Source organism: Sciurus vulgaris, assembly GCF_902686455.1.
Source record: "Sciurus vulgaris genome assembly, chromosome: X".
Lineage (NCBI taxonomy): Eukaryota > Metazoa > Chordata > Mammalia > Rodentia > Sciuridae > Sciurus > Sciurus vulgaris.
In genome coordinates, this window is record NC_136471.1 from 66,861,303 (window position 1) to 66,880,638 (window position 19,336).

General features: G+C 33.0%; 1 protein-coding gene across 1 annotated transcript in view; it reads right to left on the reverse strand.

Moving 5' to 3' along the window:
• Positions 1-19,336, reverse strand: part of LOC306651566 (uncharacterized protein) — a 517,337-nt gene that overhangs the window by 91,658 nt on the left and 406,343 nt on the right. The window contains exon 14 of the mRNA XM_079124236.1: positions 13,591-16,085. Within this exon, the coding sequence (XP_078980362.1) occupies positions 13,591-16,085 (2,495 nt within the window). The remainder of the gene's footprint in view (positions 1-13,590; positions 16,086-19,336) is intronic.

Consider the following 19,336-nt stretch of genomic DNA (forward strand, 5'->3'; position numbering starts at 1 on the left):
AAGAACGATAAAATTATTGTAGGCAAATGGATAAAATTGGAGAATATCATGCTAAGTGAGATAAGCCAATCTCAAAAAACCAAAGGATGAATGATAGCACTAATAAGTGGATGATGACACATAATGGGGGGAGGGAGGGGTTAGTGTTCGGGTTAGAGTTGGGGTTAGGGAGGGTGGCAAGAATGGAGGAAGGAAGGACTGTATAGAGGGAAAAGAGGGGTGGGAGGGGTTGGGGGAAGGGAAAAAATAACAGAATGAATTAAACATTACCCTATGTAAATTTGTGATTACACAAAGGGTATGCCTTTACGCCATGTACAAACAGAGAAACAGCATGTATTCCATTTGTTTATAATAAAAAAAAAAAACTTAAAAAATTTCCAGTCTTTTAATTATCTAGTGCACAAAAAACAATGCCGCTGTAGTCTTCAAATTCATGATTGTGATACCCCCTATATAAAAAACTTATAGAGCCAACACTGAGTCACTGCTTTTCTATTTCAGATCAGTGTCCAACCTGATACCACTTTTCTCTCTCTCTATGTGTGTGTCTTCCTAATCCCCCATCACCCCTCGCTGGTATCTGAATTAACATCCATGTAGGTCAGGGCAACAAGGCGCCCAAAATTGACGAGACAGTAATCAGTGTGGAAGATTATTCAGATAATTTAAAACAGCTGTATTAAGGAAACTCAATGAGCATGAAGAAAACACAGAAATATTTCAATACTCAAAGATAGACCAAACAAATTGAAGCAATTTAAAAGTTGGATACAAATATCCAGGTACAGGAAGTTCAATTATTACCAGTCAGATTTAACTTAACTGAGTATACCTTAAGACATATACTTAAACAGTCAAAAAAACAAGATTCTGAAGACTGCAGGAGAGAAAATAAAACCAGACACATAGGGGTTTCCCAGTTCATCTGACAGCAGCATTTTCAGCAAAATCCTTATAGGCAAGGAGAGAGTAGCATGAGATTTTCACAGCACTGAGAGAAAAGAACTGCCAACTCAAAACACTGTATACAAGAAAGTGCCCATGAAGGAGAGATAAAGACTTCTCAAATAAAAGTTGGGAGAATATATGTCTACCAGACCTGTTCTACAAGAGATGCCAGAGGAAGTTCTTCAAACTTAAAGAAAAAAAAAAATAACGGGTAAAAATAAAATATAGGAAGGTGCAAAAGTCAGTAGTAGAAGTAATACAAGTTCAGAATGCTCTAATATTTTAAGTATGGTATGTACATGGTGTGTAAACTATTGATACTTTGACTAAAAAACAAAGTGGTTAAAACTAATCCTAATTAAATTGTTAGATGTAAGCAATAAGAAAGGTAAAAAACTGTATCAAAAATAAAAATGTTAGGAAATATTGAGAATGAAATTATAGTTTTCTTATTAGTACATTTTCTCTTCTTTTGTTTCTGTTCTTATTTTTATGATGAAGTGAAATTGAAATCATTTCCAAAATTGTATTTTTAAGCCTTTTGGTAACCACAGAGAAAAAATGTATAACAGAAAAAGCAAAAATAATAAGGATCAAAATACAGTATGAGAAAAAAAAAAGAAAAAAATACAGTATGAGAATAAATCAAATTAAGCAGAAAGGAAGACTGTAAGAGAGAAAGAAATGAATCACAACAAAACTAGAAAACAAGATAAAAATGGATAGAGCAAGACATTACTAATATATAAATACCTTGAATGTCAACAGATTACATTCTATTAAAAGACATAGAGCAACCATATGAATATAAATAGGAGCCAACTATCCGTTGCTTAGAAAAACCTCACTTCATCTATAAGGATAAACATAGGATGAAATTTAAGGGATGGAATAGATATTCCATGCAAAGAGAATCCAAATGAAAGCAGGAACACGTTTGGATGACCCTAGGTTCATTGTAATTTCACTTATGTTTTTTCCATCAGTTTTGCTTAGGAACTAATGGAAAATTTTCTAAAATGGCAAAATCAGCTTGTTCAGGCACACTAAGCCATGGTAAGAAACAGTCACTGCTCCAAATACATAACACATGAGTAGCAAGGTTTCCAAACCCAATACGGTTACCCAACTTGTCATGTGGAAAACCCTCTGCTGCCTCATCTCTTAGAATAGCCTGCTCCACATTCTCTGGAGTAAACTTTCACTTCACTAAACAAACCCTTTATGTTTACCCTAAATGAAATAAAAATAATAAAGAAAGAAGAAGAACCAAAAAGTAAAAGAAAGCAAGAATAGCCACACTGAGATAAGGTAAACTTTAAATTAAAAACAATGAATAGAGACAAGTGAGGTCATTATATAATGATAAAGTGACCAACTTAGCAAGAGGAAATAACAATTCTAAATATATAGGCACCTAATATTGGGGATCCTGAATATCCAAAACAAATATAACTAGACACAAAGGGAAGTTGGATCTCTTACAGCATTATATACCTGTAATACCAGCAACCCAGGAGGCTGCTCTTCATGTTGGCAAATTTTCTCTTCCACATTGAAGGCATTTCCTTCAACGACTGTTAGCTTCACAGTGTTCCCAATAGTTTTTAGCTCTTTTTCTCCTAATGCTATTTTTCAGAATGGCCTTGTATTCTACTGACCCCACACAATAAGTAAGTTCCCACAAAGTTCTTTAACAAAACTAAAATGTCTTTGAATTTCCATGTAAATAAAAAAGACATCCTTACTTTTCTCACACACATTAGGATCTCGTAACAGAGTCCTATTTTAGATTATAGAGTTACAAACCATGAACTATTAGTGTTTGATAAGAATTTTGTGAACCTTAATTTTATAGATATAAAAAGTGAGTCTCAAAGAGGTTAAATCATCCATCACTCAATCTTTTTCTTTTTCTTTAGCACAGAATAAGCACTTACTAAAACTACCAGAAAATGAATCTTGGATTTTGACACATGCTTTTTTTTTAGAATAATAATAGCAATTATTATGAGCCTCAGATTTCCAAAAAGGTTCTCGGGGTGAGCAACAATATTTTTCAGAGTTATGTAAAAAAAAAAATAATGTTTCCACCCAGTTAAATATATGTGACATAAACTATGTGTGTCTGCAGTAGTTGTCTTCATCTGCTTTCTTGTATAAGAACCGAAATGATATCTTCAATCAGCATCAAGTAAAAATTATGGCAACATATCATCTTTGAAGCAGACAGAAATAATAAAAAAAATGTCATTGTGGCATTTTCTTTGATCAGTAATCATTCTGCATTGTTAATATTATTGAGGAAAAATGTTCAACACCCCTAGTAATTAAAGAAATGCAAATCAAAACTACTCTAAGATTTCATTTCACTCCAGTCAGAATGGCAATTGTCAAGAATATGAGCAACAATAAGTTTTGGCGAGAATGTGGGGAAAAGGTACACTCATACATTGCTGGTGGGATTGCAAATTGGTGAAACCACTATGTAACACAGTATGGGGATTCCTTAGAAAATCTGGAATGGAAGCACCATTTGAGTCAGTTATCCCACTCCTTGGTCTATACCCAAAGGATTTAAAATCAGCATACTACAGTGACGCAGTCACATCAATGTTTTTAGCAGCTCAAATCACAATAGCCAGATTGTGAAACCAACCTAGATACCCTTCAGTAGATGAATGGATAAAGAAACTGTGGCATATATACACAATGGAATATTACTGAGCCTTGGGAGAATAAAATTTTGGAATTTGCAGGTAAATGGATGGAGTTAGAGAATATTTTGCTAGGTGAAATAATCCAACACCCCCAAACCAAAGTCCAAATGTTTTCCCTGATATGTGGATGCTGATCCATAATGGGGGAGCCAAGGGAAGAATAGAAGAACTTTGGATTGGGTAGAGGGGAGTGAGGGAAGGAGAGGGGTTTGGGGGTGGGAAAGATTGTTGAATGAGATGGACATCATTACCCTAGGTACATGTATGATCATATGTATTGTATGACTCTACATCATGTACAACCAGAGAAATGAAAAGTTGTGCTCCATTTGTATACAAAGTGTCAAAATGCATTCTACTGTCATGTATAATTCATAAGAACAAATAAAAACGAAATTAAAAAATGTATTTGAAAGATAAAGTGTTGACAAAAGTCATAAAGAAAAAGTAGTATTTACATCTTAAAGATGCATTAAACCTTTAAAGGGAACACAATAATGTGATACCTATGTAAGTTCTATGTTTTCCTTAGAACTGTTAGACTACTTAAAACTGCATTAAAGTTTTTATAAGACTATAAATTATTCATTCTGCAACTATAAGGATATATTAAATGTCATGTATATATATATATAGTTATTAGATTGCCTTTCAAAGTGAAGATTTGATTTCAAAATTGCAATATTCTCTCAACTATATCTTTGCCTCTCTCTCAACTTCAATTCATCCTTCTGGAATAATTTTCTCCAAATACCATTTTCATTGAATATTCATTAAATCAAGAATCCACAAACTCTCCTATTTATTAAGTCCAATTTATTCATCCTGTTGGTCAAAGTTAAACTGGGTATGTTCTAACATTATTTTCTTATGATTGTCTTTATGCACTCAGATCTACCCCCTCACTCTTCCATGCCCACAATGCTCATCATCCCTTCCCTTTACCTTTGCCATGACTGCCTGTCCTTCTGCAGAAAGAAAAAGCTCTCTACCAAGTCACATCTTAAACATAAGCCTGTGGACCATAGAATATGGGTATTGTAAACTCTCCTTCAAATTTATTTCAGCCTCCTCATTGTACTGAAACCCAGACAAGTAAATTGACTTGGCCAAAGTCCAGCATGTAACATGTTTTAGGATCTAGAGTTTGAACCAAGATGTTTTGCCAGATGCCTAGTCTCATGTTCTTTCACTGCATTTAATTTTACTTTCTCACACTAAATAACATCCCTTTAAGCACCCCACATTGATCACTTTGGTGAATCCTTATTGTACTTATAATTAATGCTGCAGAGTTTAGCATATGTGTGAGAAATAATGTTTCAAAATCCTATTATATGCAAGACACTGGTGTAGCCACCTAACATAACATTTTCTCAGTAGTTTCAGTAGCCCCCTGAAGTAGACTGTATTGATATTTTACAGTGAATTAATCTAAGACGGAAAGAAACAAATTTCCTGAAATAAATAGAATGGGGAATCAAATACATGCAATTCTGTTCCCAACTACCTAATGTAATATTTTTCAAAAGTTTCATTATGCTCATCTTGCCTCTCTTCAAATAGACACCTTTTCTTCCTTTTTTGTTCTTTTTAGATATACATGACAGCAGAGTGTTCAAATAGACTCTTAACTATCAGTTTCCTCCATATATATAGGAAACCATGGAGTGATGGCTCTTTGTTTGGGTAGAGACAATGGGTGTGACTACTGGAGGGGATATCTTTGAGGAAAAAAATAAATATGTCATAATATGACACTTTTGTTGAGTGAAAGAATTATATTAATAGTTTGGAGTTCTTCAGTCATCATATCCAAGGGTTTGATTAAGAGGTCATCAAACATTAGGTTTCAGGTACCAAAAGGTTTATCAGATTCATGGACATGCTTTTGTTTTCTTGAACAGGGACAATTTTGTCAGTTTATTTTACAGAAAAAATTATTTTTTTTTGTGGTGTTGGGGATTGAACCCAGGGCCTTGTGCATGCAAGGCAAGCACTCTACCAACTGAGCTATATCACCAGCCTGAAAAAAAAGTATTTTTAGGGATACCAAATTGAGTAACTCTTTTAAAATTTATTTTGCACAATGAACTAGATTTTTTGTTGTGTACATGCAGTGTGTGCTTTGGTACTAAAAACTTGATAAACACCATTTTGTAGAAATTTTCAGTTGAAAAAGATTTATTAAGTTAGGCATAGTGGCACATGCCTTTAATACCAGCAACTCGGGAGACTGAGGTATGAGGATTGCAAGTTCAAAGCCATTCTCAGCTACTTCATGAGGCCCTAAACAACTTAGTCAGACCCTGTCTCAAACTAAAAAAATACAAAGTGCTGGGAAAAGATGTGACTCTGTTGTAAGTGCCCTGGGTTCAATTTCTGTGCTGAAAAAAATTCATCAAAGGGAAATTTATGTTTACATATTTTGTGATTATGCAGAAATGTCTTAGAATCAATGAAGGTTAATTATATCCATAGTAGTTGTTCTATGTAAAAATGTAATTTTAATTTATTACTTTTCCTTTTGAATTTTTGCTTCATTGACTTAATTAACATTAAGGAAAAATAGCACAGTTCTGGTAATCAAAGAAATAAAATTTCTATTGTAAGCAATTTCCTTGAGCTATAAAACTTTCTGGAGCTCATTATTACAATATAAGTGTTCTGTATCCATGTTTTCCCAAAAATTATGTATTTGTATCTTTGAACAATATCTTTTGTCCTTTTGAGTCTTAGTTTTCTTATTTCTACAAAAAAATGGAGGTTTTCTTACCTGTGATGATGACTTTAAAAGAATCATTTGAGGATCAAAAATTGTAATGATGCTTGAAAACCCCATAAAAGTATAAGGATTTTTAAACAATTTACTGTACTTTTCTTTTATCTTTTTTTAATACTCTGGGATATATTAAAGTCCAGACCAGAGCTAATCTTAGGTGGATTTGGAACAGCTTTTTAAGATATTACTCAGAATTCCATCTTAATTTGTCACAAACTGATATTTCTACCCACATAAAAAGTCTTTCTTGTTCCTTATTCCTTAATTTCCTTAATAACACTACCACTATTACATAAGAAAACAGACTTATTCTAAAATTTTCCTTCTTTCTTTCCTCCCAGATCCAATTATTTACCAATTCCAAGTCATTCTTGTCTTAATATCTCTCAATGTGTCTTTTACTTCTATTCTTGTAGTTTATTGCCTTATCTTTAGCCCTTTTAAATTAGTCTAGACTGCTACAGTTGTGTCCTAACAGGTGTCTTTCTAGTCTCCTTCCCTCACACCTCTTCTCAAATTAATCCTCCTCACTACCAGTAGAGTGATTTATATCAAGCACAATGAAATCATATGGCCATCCAGCTTTAAATCATTAAAGTATTATCCATCACTTCTGGGATAAAGGCTACATTTCATACTATGGTATACAAAGTTCCTGCTTGCCTTTCCAATGTCAGTACATATTACCCCCCAACCCATACCATGTACTCTATGCATGCCAAAGAGTGGGTGCTTACACAGATGTGCTAATATATTTTCAACTGAATTTAAGAACAGAAACTTGAGGATAGAGGGTTAATACTGTTCATAGATATCTGAGATTTAGGGGCAAGGTAAAGCTTAAGTAGAGGAAAGGTACCAAAAAGAACATGATGCTTAGAAACACAAACAAAGCAAGGCACAGAAAAAGTGGAGAGACTTACCTAGCTGGAGCAGAGGTCTGAATTTAAGTAATTAATAATAAAGCATAATGAGAGAATGGTGACAAATTACTGGAAACTTATAAAAATATTTGTCAGGTCAACAACACTTGATGGCCTATGTATCTTGTAGTTGCCAAAAGTCTGCCTGGTAATTATTAGTCAACAAATTGGTGTTTATTTTTTATGGATACCTGGAATCCTATTCCTTGGCACTAACTCCAAAACAAAGCAACACAGTTTTCTCTCAGTTATTTCACTTCATATTTTTTCAGCTCTCTTGACAAGTACTATTAAAACTCCATATGATTTATTGAATGTTTTTGGGGAAACTTCAGAGTTAGCCTCATTACTTCCAATACTTTCACCTTTAAAACGTCTTAGTTGAGGGTATAGGTTAGCATTTACCCTAGGTTATTAAGGTTGAATTATATAAATAGCAGGTTAAGCAAACAATGCACAATAGTGTTGAGTCTTAACTATCTTAATTTTGTGTACCACACTTATAAAACAATAATAATAAACAGCATTCATAATAAAATAGAAATTTATTATGGGTTATATTAAATCTATAATGGCCATCATAATATTCAAGGCATCTATCATAAGATTTGCTAAAAGATAAGGCCATCTTCTTCTGGAGACAGACTTAACTGAAAAGATGGAAATAATCTCTGGTTCAAATATCTGAATTCATTTTGAGTCATTTTCAATACAAAATTATTTAAAAATGATTGCTAGAAATGACCACATTATGTTCTTTTCCTAACTCCGAGTCTGCCAGAAATAAATAAGATAGATGGGATAATTGTCACATGGCAGTCTGAAGCAATATTGGTGACCACAATAGACAAGAAGAGCATGGTAATGTACTGGGTAGGGTATGTATGAATAAACATATAATAAACATTGCTCAGGGATCTCTGCAGTTTTTCAACAAAGTTATTTGCTCATATCCTCAGAACCTTCTTGGTTGTGCCTTTCTCTTTTCCATCTCAAGGTATTCTTTTCATTAATCAAGAGCCAAGTTTTGACTCCTACCTGTCGGGAGTTTGAGCTGCAACAATAGGATAAAAAGAAACTAGGGAGTTAAAATTGTGTATGTCCATGTACAAATAAACCACAATGAATCTCACTTTAAATAAGCATATATGTATATATGTATACACACATCTACATAAATAATAATATAAGGGATATCAGTGAAATAGAGCAAGTTGATTGGGGGGAGGGAAGATGGAAGGGAAAGGAAAGATAACTGGGAAACAATTGAGAAAATTATGGTATGTGAATATATGAATATGGAATAACAAACCACACTACTATGTACGATTATAATGCACTAATAAGACATGAAAACTTTAAAAGAAAAAGTAAAAGGGACAATGAGAGAAAAGTACATGTTTATCCTCAGAGTACTTTATTTTGTATTCTTTATAAATTTTGCACTTTTATTCTTTTTTAAATTTTTTATTTGTTCTTTTCAGTTATACATGACAGTATAATGCATTTTGACATATATACATACATGGGTTGTACATGATGTGGAATTACAGTGGTCATGTATTCATATAAGAATGTAGGAAAGTTATGTTCTACTGTCTACTCTCTTATTTCCATCCCCACTTCCTTTCATCTCCCTTTGTATAATCTATAGACTACTTTAAATAAAATATTTAGCAGAAAATATTGGATATCTTGACCCTTGAAAGGATCAATTTTTTTTGCCTAAGAAACTAATATGCTCACCTTACAATCATAGGAATAATACTTTCTTAACATACTAAGATGAAGATACAGTAATGCTCATTTTGCAACTTAAGTGTCTGCTAAACTGGGTTTATGCAATATTTACTATATTTCAAACCTATAATTGTATGTTATTATATGAAATTAACTGTAACTATTTGTAGACTCTGATTCTTTATCACTTTGTAACTGTGACCTTAAAAAGGTTACTGTGTTTCATTTTCCTCATCTGTAAAATAGGGATAGTAATGTAACTTCATAGAATTGTGAGGATTAAATGTGCTAACACAGTAAAATATGAATTCATATCAGAAAATAAATGATCATTAAATGCTATTAAATGGATGCTTGAAGATTTACCCTGAATTTTATCTACTTATTCAATTTCAACAATGACATTACCTCAGTCGTTGTTAAGTCACATCATATTCTATTAACAAACTGTATTCAAGAGAAGTATGAAGCAGTGAAAACAATCATATTGATTTTTTTCTGATATTTTGCTTAAAACCCTCACAATTAACAATCTTAGTCCTTTGTTCTGGTTCAGAACGTGTACAGCTACCTAAAAATGTTCTTTTCAGAGTCTACAACAAAACTTAGCTTGCCTCATTATCTAACACTGGGTAGTCTTTTTGGTTGTAAACAGTTTCTATTATTGGGTATATAGCATTTATGAGATGAAATTTAAAAAAATCTCTGCTTGTTTCTCTTGTCATTTCTATTTGCTTTGTACTTAACTAGCTATTTGCGAACTATAAAAGTATTATAAAAAAAAGTATTATATTCCAGAAATTAATTTAAAATTTAGTTGTTTATATTTATTTTTTTTTCTTATTAAAATCACTATAAAACCTCACGGAACTGTTGTGCTCAATGAAACCCCAAAGCAGGGGACATTATCTGATGTGTGTGTGTGTGTGTGTCCATGCAGACACATATGCGTAGTGTGTGCACACATGTGTTTGTATAGGTAGGCTCTCTACGAAAGGGTAGTGGTTAAAATATACTGGGAGGCTGTTTCCAGCGTCAGTAATCACACAATAGATTTGGTTTAGAAGAGCTTGCATACATGTTAGGATGTGAGATTAGAAAGAAGCAGATCAGGAAATTCAAAGGATAATACTGAAAAATACTTTTATTACAAATGGATTTAGGTTATTCAGAAAGTATTGATATCCAATGATATGATAAAATTAAGATTTCAGTAAGCATGTTTATTATTCCACAATTTTTCTGCTATCACTATATATGTATATCACTATATACATATATATATATATATGAAATGTATATTTCCTTTGCCTTCATGTCCAATATGCTCATTATTGTTACATTCATATCCTCATTTTTTCATTTACTTTAGGAACTATTGGATCACAAGTCTCTAATCAATCAGGAAAAATATATGACTTTGAAATTCTTGTAGAAAGAATAGGGGCAGTTATGAAGATGGTCTTCACTTTGAACTTGGGTATCTTTGGAGAGAGATTGGCAGACATGTCTCATCAGAGGAAAAAACTGGAATTTTGTAATGTGCTTGTGTAATACTTTCACATTTATCATCTTTGATACCCAATATACTCAATCTCACACTTAAACTTTGAAAATATAGCCTATTATTTATTCTTCTAAGGAAAGAAAATGAAATATATTCAAACAGTAGCATCTTTTAAATGCAAGCCTGAAAACCATGACACATCACAGATTCTGCAGCTGTTTTACTTCTGCAGCTGTAACCACACTTGTGTTAATGCATCAAATACCTGCTATATTTAAGATCTAGGAGTGGAAAATTTGTTTATCCATATGTGAATATATTAAGTATTAATATATTTGGAAGGACATTGCTTTGATTATCTGGAATATGTGAATAATGTGTTTTCCTGCCCAAAGATTGAACTTTACTAAGATTTATTTCAATGAAAGTTAAGCAGATGAATTAAACTTATTAATGTATTTCCATGGCTACTTGACCAGGAAGGAAATGATACATTTGGTAGTCTACTTAAAAATGAAAGTCCAACAACTTTTGGCCACTTCTGCCAATCTTCCTTTTGAAGACATTGTATTGCAACTTTAGCCTCTCCTAAACTAAGATTTATCCTTAGGCTTCCTCAAATATTCAAGATACTTATAAATAACAGAATGATTGCTAGTTAATTTTTAAAGCAATTGTTAGAGATGTTAAGAGAACTTTGGTACAAAAAAGAAGGACAAATTTGATTGGCATTCATTACTGAGAAAGCCTACATAACTCCATATTTATAAAACATTGGTTGTAATAAGCTACTATATAAAACTGTCTTTCTCTTCAGTGTCACTACTGAATCATCCTTGTTCTAAAAGTCTACCCATAAATAAGAAATGACTACTTCTTGTTATGGCCCTATTACAATTCTTCTCAAGTAGAATGGAATCTGTCAAAGAATTAAACTGATTAAATCAGAGTAAATTTTACTTATAAATAAAAGTAATTTGCACAGTCTAACTTTAAGAAAAGTCCACTTTTAATTTAGCTCCTTGAATACTGAATTATATTATTTTTGCAAAATTTAAAAGACTATTGGATAACTTATTAAATGACATTAGACCCTTAGTAACAGAGTTCTAATACCACTGAACATAATATTAAAATTGCAGAAAGATAATTTTAGGAGTTAAGATTTTATGTTTTATTTCTGAAAAGTGCAGCTCAAAATGATAACCTACAGACTTATATTCCCAACTAATTTAAATACATTTATGACATGGGATCCGAACATCTTGTTTCTAAGCATTCTTGAAACTCACTTATTTTCATATAGCTTCTACCCACAAATGACCACTTGTTAAATATACTCTGGGTTCTTCAGAGAACAGCAATCATGGTTCTCATTGACTCTCTATAATTTTGAGCATGCTACACTATTTTATTATTAAATGGCTCTGGAAAGAATGAAAAAAAATGGTGTAAGTGGCTTGCCTGTATATTATGATACAGTTTGGCTGTTTATGTTCAATAGAAAAGTCTTTTTTCATTTAGAGTGAGCTTCTCTTACTTCTTTGAATGGGAAAGGACCCTTGTTTTCTGCACTATAGTTGTTTTGCAATAGATATAGGACATGTAATAAATGAGGAAAATGTGGAAATACCAAAGCTCTAAGTGAAGGCAATCATTTATTCTTCCAGAAAATGCTTTGTTAGTGAAGGTATGGAAAAAGGATTAATTATCAAACTATTTATAACTTAGTGTGAAGTTCTGTCCATCTCCAATAAAATAAAGTAATTGGTTGAAAATGTTTCCATTGCCTAGTACTGGACAAACAAGTAATAAGGGCATAGTATATATCTGACCAGATATTTTATTATAAACTCGTTATTGTATTTGGGGAAATAAATACTTTACATTTGAAAAAAGTTGCTTTTGAGAAGAAAGTCTTCTACTTTTGCAGATAGTTTTTATCTTGTTACCTCCAGTTCTCAATATGATTTGAACTTCAAAATGATGACCACATTCCTTAAAATTAGTAAGCTTAAACATATTATAACTATGTATTCATTCAGCTAAAACACCAAAGAGATAAAATGAGACATTTTAAATGCTTTCATATCCTGCAAAAGTCCATTTGTGAGGAACAACTTTCTAATAGGAAGGCTTATATCTGAGAAATATTATTTTTATTATTTACTACTATTTTTATTATATTGTAAATAATATTTTTATTATTTACAACTATACTTTAAATTTACATTAAAGTTTTAAAGTCATATTAGGTAATTACAACTGTTCCCATGGAGGTGTAGTCTCTTGGGAAGACCCAGAATTGTTCTCTATTAAGGAGATACCAAATTTGACACTTCCATTCCGGTTATAAGAATCTGTGTCTCATTCTAAATATAAAATTGCATTCAATTACATATTCTAGTGTAAAATAAAGCAATTATTTCAACTTAAACATTTATGCACACAAACATTATGGTTAAAATTAAATGTATTTGCTTTCATGACTAACAGAATGTAAAATTCAATGTATATAAAATTATTTATGACCTAATGGCAACATGTTGGTAAAGTTTCATCAAAAAGAATATCACTTGCTCTTGTCAAAAATAGTTTACCAAACACTTATCAATCTTAATTTCCACATGCAATTCAGAGTACTAGAGGAAACATTTGATATGTATTACTGGACAAAGTTTATGAGCTATGCAACCCTTGATAGAATAGACAACTAGTCAGCCACCATGCAATTAAAGCCATTTTGCTATTCACCAACTATACAACAGATGAATCTTTCAAGTGGAAAACTGTAGTGTTGGTGCTAGGGGTCAAAGCTGAAATAATACCAGACAACTTGTCTCCTCTCTTCCATGACTTGAATATCCAACTAAATAAAAAATAAAATTTTAGATTCTGTTCAATAACCTAACACTGAATTATAGGAAATGGAGAAGAAATAAAATATCTACATTGATACAAACTTACCTTAAAAAATTGATTCACAGCACCTGATGATATGGCAAACTTCACAACATCTGGTGGTTCAGCTTCTACTATAATATCAAAACTAGGGAGTGGAATATTTGGATTGTAGTGAATCTTTAAACTGACAGGATCCTTGATGCCAATGGTATTCTGTACCCCAGAGGAATATTTTGAAAAACAAGATTCCTTGGCATCAAGGAAATCCTTGGACCCAATGCCATGCATAAAGGTAGTAGAGTCCATGGAACTGGCAGAAACTTTGAATGGAGTCTGACACTTTTGTTCATCAAAAATGATGAATTTTCTACCAAGATTAGATGAATCAGAAAATTTTGAGGTGGTCAAATTCTTAGGAGTGAAAATATAGCTAGTGCTAGCAGCAAAAGTGGGATAGTTTCCATAAATGATATTAGGGACAGAAGTACTGGAATTGATTTCTAATTCAGGACCAGAGAGATTATTGCCTATATTAGCAGAATGAGCATTCTGCATATTTATAGCAATATAATTGGTATTGGCAACAATTGTAGAGTCAATGAAATGAGTAAATCTAGGGATATGGTTGGTGTCTGAGTCATAGTTAGTTCCAGTATTATACCTAGGGTTAACAACACTACTATAGCTAGTGGTGTTGCTGGTATCAGTGAAAGTGACAGTGCTAGCTGCAGAGTTGGGTCTAGCAGCATAGCTCTTTCCATAAATATAGTTTGGATTGGTTACTAAGGTAGACCTTACTGCATGGGTAAATTCTGGGACATAGTCATGGTCTGAGTCATGATGTGGTGCAGCTGTATAGTTGTGGCCAGTAGCACTAGTGGGTCTTGTATCATAGCTGGCTTCAGTATCATTGTTAAGAATAATAGCATTGTTGTTACTAGTAGTATTACTGGGACTGACATTATAATTAGAGTCAGGATCTTTTTGTGGAACAGTGGTATTGTTGGGGTTGTGGAAATTGTTAGGGCCAAAGTCATTGCTACTGGGGCCAAGGTTATTGGTAGTTGATCTGATATTCTGGAAGCCAGGGCCAATGTTGGGGCAAAAGTCATTGCCTAGCTTGGTAGCATTGCTAGGGCCAGCACCATTATTGGAACAAGAAGTATAGATCAGGCCAGTTCTATTTTGGGTCCCAGATGTGTCGTTTGGATTAGTGTCATTGTTGGAGTTGGCAGTATTGTCCTGATCAACTAGGACAGAACCACTGTATGAATTATTGGTGTGTATATCCTCCTCAGTATCAGTGTTAAATTTGGAGCCACTATCATTGTTAGTGGCATTATCAATGTTAGGGTCATTTTCACTGTTGGGGTTGTTTCCATTGTTTGGGTCACCATCGCTGCTGGAATCAGTTCCACTTGTAGGCCCAGCATCACCACTGGGATCAAACTCATTGTTATTGGCATCATATTCAGAGTTGTTGCCTTTGGGATCTTTGTCATCAGAGTCAGACTTATCTTTGGGATCTTTCTTTTCTTTGGTGTTGTTTTCGTCTTCAGGGTCTGTTTCTTCTTCAGCATCTGTCTCATCTTCAGAGTTAGTGTCAGTTTTATGGTCTATCTCATCTTTGGGAAGAGGTCTGTCTTTAGCCTTGGCAGAATTGTTGTGATTTCCAGTACTGACAACTTCAGTCTCATTGTCAGGATTGATCTCATTTTTGGGTTTGGCAGTAAGGTTGAACTTATGTTCACTTTCAACTCCAGTAACATTGCAGGTGTTGATGGCAGTGTCTGGGTCAGAGGTACTGTGGTGGCCTATGGTGTTTTCAGAATTTATGGGAAAGGTATGGGTAATGGAGGCTATGAGATTTTGGAAAGCTGAACAGCTTTCACGATGTAAATAAGTTGAGCCCAAGGAATATTTAGATTCTTCCTGGTGTAGAGGACAGCAGATGGCCACAGGACCCTTATGATCCAGGGTCTGAGATAAAGGACTGTATTGATAGGTTTCATGGTGTCTAACAGATTTGGGGCTTATGGAATATTTAGAATCCAAAGGAATTTGGAGATGTAAAGGACAGTCAGGGTCAGAATCATCATCAGAATTCATGACACACTTATGAAAAGGAGAGTTAGTGATTTCCATAAAGCATCTGAAGCATCTTTTAGTTCCCATATCCACAGAAGGTATGTTATTTCTTTGAGTCTTAGGGCATACAACAGAAGTAGGGCTTATGGAAGTTGGACTGCAGACAGGTGCTGAAACACCAGAAGAGTAACCCTCAGCACTTAGATGAATAGGATCAAATTGAGACCGAGAACTCTGAAAATTATGTGCATATCTATAGTTCTTGCAATGGCTCTTATAGAAAGAAATTTTATGGCTGGATTTTCTTTCGTGCTTGTCATCCATGAATGTGTTTGGGTCTGAAGAAATGTTATTGTGCTTTTCCTTTAAGTTTTGCTGTGAGGCTTGCTTCTGACTGAGAGTTGGAGACGCCTCTTTGAATCTCACCATCTTGTCATCACTCAGGTACTTAACAAGTTGAATTCTGGAAACTGATAAAGAGTAAAACATGAGCAAGAGTAGCCAAAAACATAATGAATTCTGACTTTGACGTTCACATTAAAACATAAATCTGTGCAAGGAAAAAATATTTCCTTCAATATATTATTGTGAGTGTTATTTGATATTTCAAGAGCAGACCATGACCATAAATATTCTACTCAAGTAAGTGTCATCTTGAGCTTACTAAGGAATAAAAATGAAACATGGCCATTTATCTCTGATATTTACATTCTTCAGATGCAGAGAGTTTACTCCTTAGAAGAGAACTTATTATACAAGAATTCACAGAATGATGTGAGCAAAATAAAACTTTGGTTTTAGATAGCTTTATTACTACATATCTATATTACACTTCATTTTGCTTCTATAAATACTAGAAAATTAGTATTTCTTGGGATAAAATGTTTCATAAATGTTACCATGGAATAAACTTATACTCCAGGTAAATAGGCAAAAGTAAAAACAAACACGACTCCATTTTTGAAACAAAAGTTCTTTTCTACCACTCTCCCAGGCTCCTAAGTATATTTTTCCAGGTGCGTTACTAAACACAAAATCATACTTGAGAAGGTGTCTAAGAATGGTGAATGGTACCTTCCACTTAGAAATTAATAGTGACTTTTTATAGAGAAAGTGATATGCCTTCTCATCAACTTTCCCTTAAGGTCAACAAGAGTTCTTAATGAAGTTTTAAATTGAATGCACATAATCTTTTAGGTATTTATAACAGATATACCTTTAAGTAGGTTTACTGTGAAAAATTATTTGATAGGTATGGCATATATTCCTTTGCCTGTAATTAAACATTTTTTATTGTAAAGTCCTCATGAATATCTTTCTAAGAAAATGAGATCATATTCTTATCAGTGTGTGATGTTGTTTTGTTGCTCCTGCTAATATGAAGTATTAAATTATTTTCACATAATGACGAAGAAAAGAAATCATGGTAGCCTATGTATTTCTATGCTTTAGAGTAAATACAAAAGTAAAACCATAAAATTTCTATCCAAAGTCAAGTGCCAAAAATATTGAAGATGGTAGCATTGTCTTAGTGGTTCCAGTCCCAATAGCATGTATCATATACTTTACTCATATGGTTCTATTATTTTAAATTAGTACAAAAGTTTGCAGCCTGACAGAAATATAAAAGGTAATACAACTTATCTATTTTTCACACTCTTTCATATTCATGATAACAGTGAAAAATACTAAAAACATTATAAACAATCAGACTTGAAAGCAAATTGGAAGTATACTCATATTGCAGGTGTACAGGATTATTAAACACAATGAAAATGAATACTGTTTGCAAAAGTGCAGATCAAGTACATGATTTTGTGACAGTAAATTTTAATATTTTATCTTGTTATCATAAATGGTATACAACATTAGAATGAAATTAAAATGAAATCCCACTTCTCAGGCATTAGTACTGAATTACTAGTACTCAGAGATATAGTACTAGTATTATAGAAACAGAGTACATATAGTTAGGAAAATCTCTGTCATTAAATAAGGCTAAAAATGAGGCTCTGATTTCCAAAATCAGTTGAAAATATACATATGAAAGAGATAAAATGGTGAACAATTTATTTCTACATAATGGTTCTCAAAAATGATGCTTCTGTTTATGCCAAGAAGCATGATGATCTATACCCTAACTCATGTACTTACGTAAACATTTTCCTAGAAATCTCTATTTGATGTTAACATAGTTCAGTCCTCCAGATAGTCCCTGGGCTTCTAATTACATTGTTTAATGTTGTCCTGTGACTTCTACCTTATATTAATACAGATTCTTCTTCCTTTTTTTAAGGATGTACTTTTATTTAAGCTTATTTACTATCTATAATTAGTTTATTATTTACTATCTATAATTAGTTAATTCATTCATTATACACTTATTTCAATAAATATTTGCAAATGGAAATACTGAAGTAGGCTTGGAAATAGAGGTGAAAAGCACTAAGTCCTGTTGTACTTCAGAAACTGATGGCTATATTATGAGTGTGAGCAATGCTGTGGTAGTATAGAAAATTCTATCTCTGCCCCAGAAGTATCAGTAAAGGTTTCATATAATAAATGAATTATACAAGATGAATAAAAGTCTTTTAGATGGATACAGCATAGTTTAAATGCATGGGGGATACTAAGAATCAGATGATAATTTGGCCTGAAGGTTCTTGTCCTCTAACAAGGCTAATTGGTGAAAGTTTTCTCTTACACAAGAGCATTACATGAAGACTGGCAGAGGTAACAGTTTTGTCGAATATGCAGACCCCAAAACAAAGAGTCAAGGAGAACAATGAAACAGGGAAATTTGTTCCAAACAAAGGAACAAGATACATATCTAGAAACTGACCTTAATGTAATGGAAATATATGACTTACTTGACAGGTAAGTCAAAAATAAGTATCACAACTATGTTAATCAATGTAGAGAAAAACTGTGGGAAAAGATGACCCCATATAACAAACCTCAGCAAGATGAAATCCAAATCTTTTAATTGTTTTTGCATCAAATGTTTTATGTAGTCTTCCCTCCTTATTTATTTTTTCATAGTTCTAATTTTATTTTTTTCAATTAACTGCATTTTTCTTTATGCCTCTTTTTTCTTCTTCATCTCCATTCCTTTATTCTTCTTTCTCCCCTCATTTTGTCTTCTATCTTCCTTCCCTTCTCCACCTATTTGTCTGTTTATCTGTCTCTCTCTCTCTCTCTCTCAATGGTATTAAGTGTCAAACCCCTGGTCTCAATCATGCTAGGCAAATGCTTTACCACTGATGTACATTCCCAGACCTTCTTTTTTATTTTTGGTACTGGGGAGTTAACCCAGGTACACTCTACCAATTAGCTACATACTCAGACATTTTTATTTTTTATTGTGAGGCAAGATCTCACTAAGTTGCCCAGGCTGGCCTTGAACTTGCAATCCTTCTGAATCAGCCTCCTGAGTTTCTGGGCTTATAAACAAACACCACCAGTCATGTTTAATTATTTACCACTTTTCCAATGTACTTTATAGTTAGACTAACAATACCCCCTAGTTTTCTGCCTATCCTATATTATTTTCTCCCACTTTCTCAATGGATAGTAGATTCATATAGATAATTAGTAATACATTTTTAAATATATGTTGATATGTGGATTACTATTAAGTTACTACTTTTACTGCTAGTGTGACTCCCTAAATTCAAAGTGGTACTGGTAGTTGATTAGCACCTTGATTATGTTGACTGGG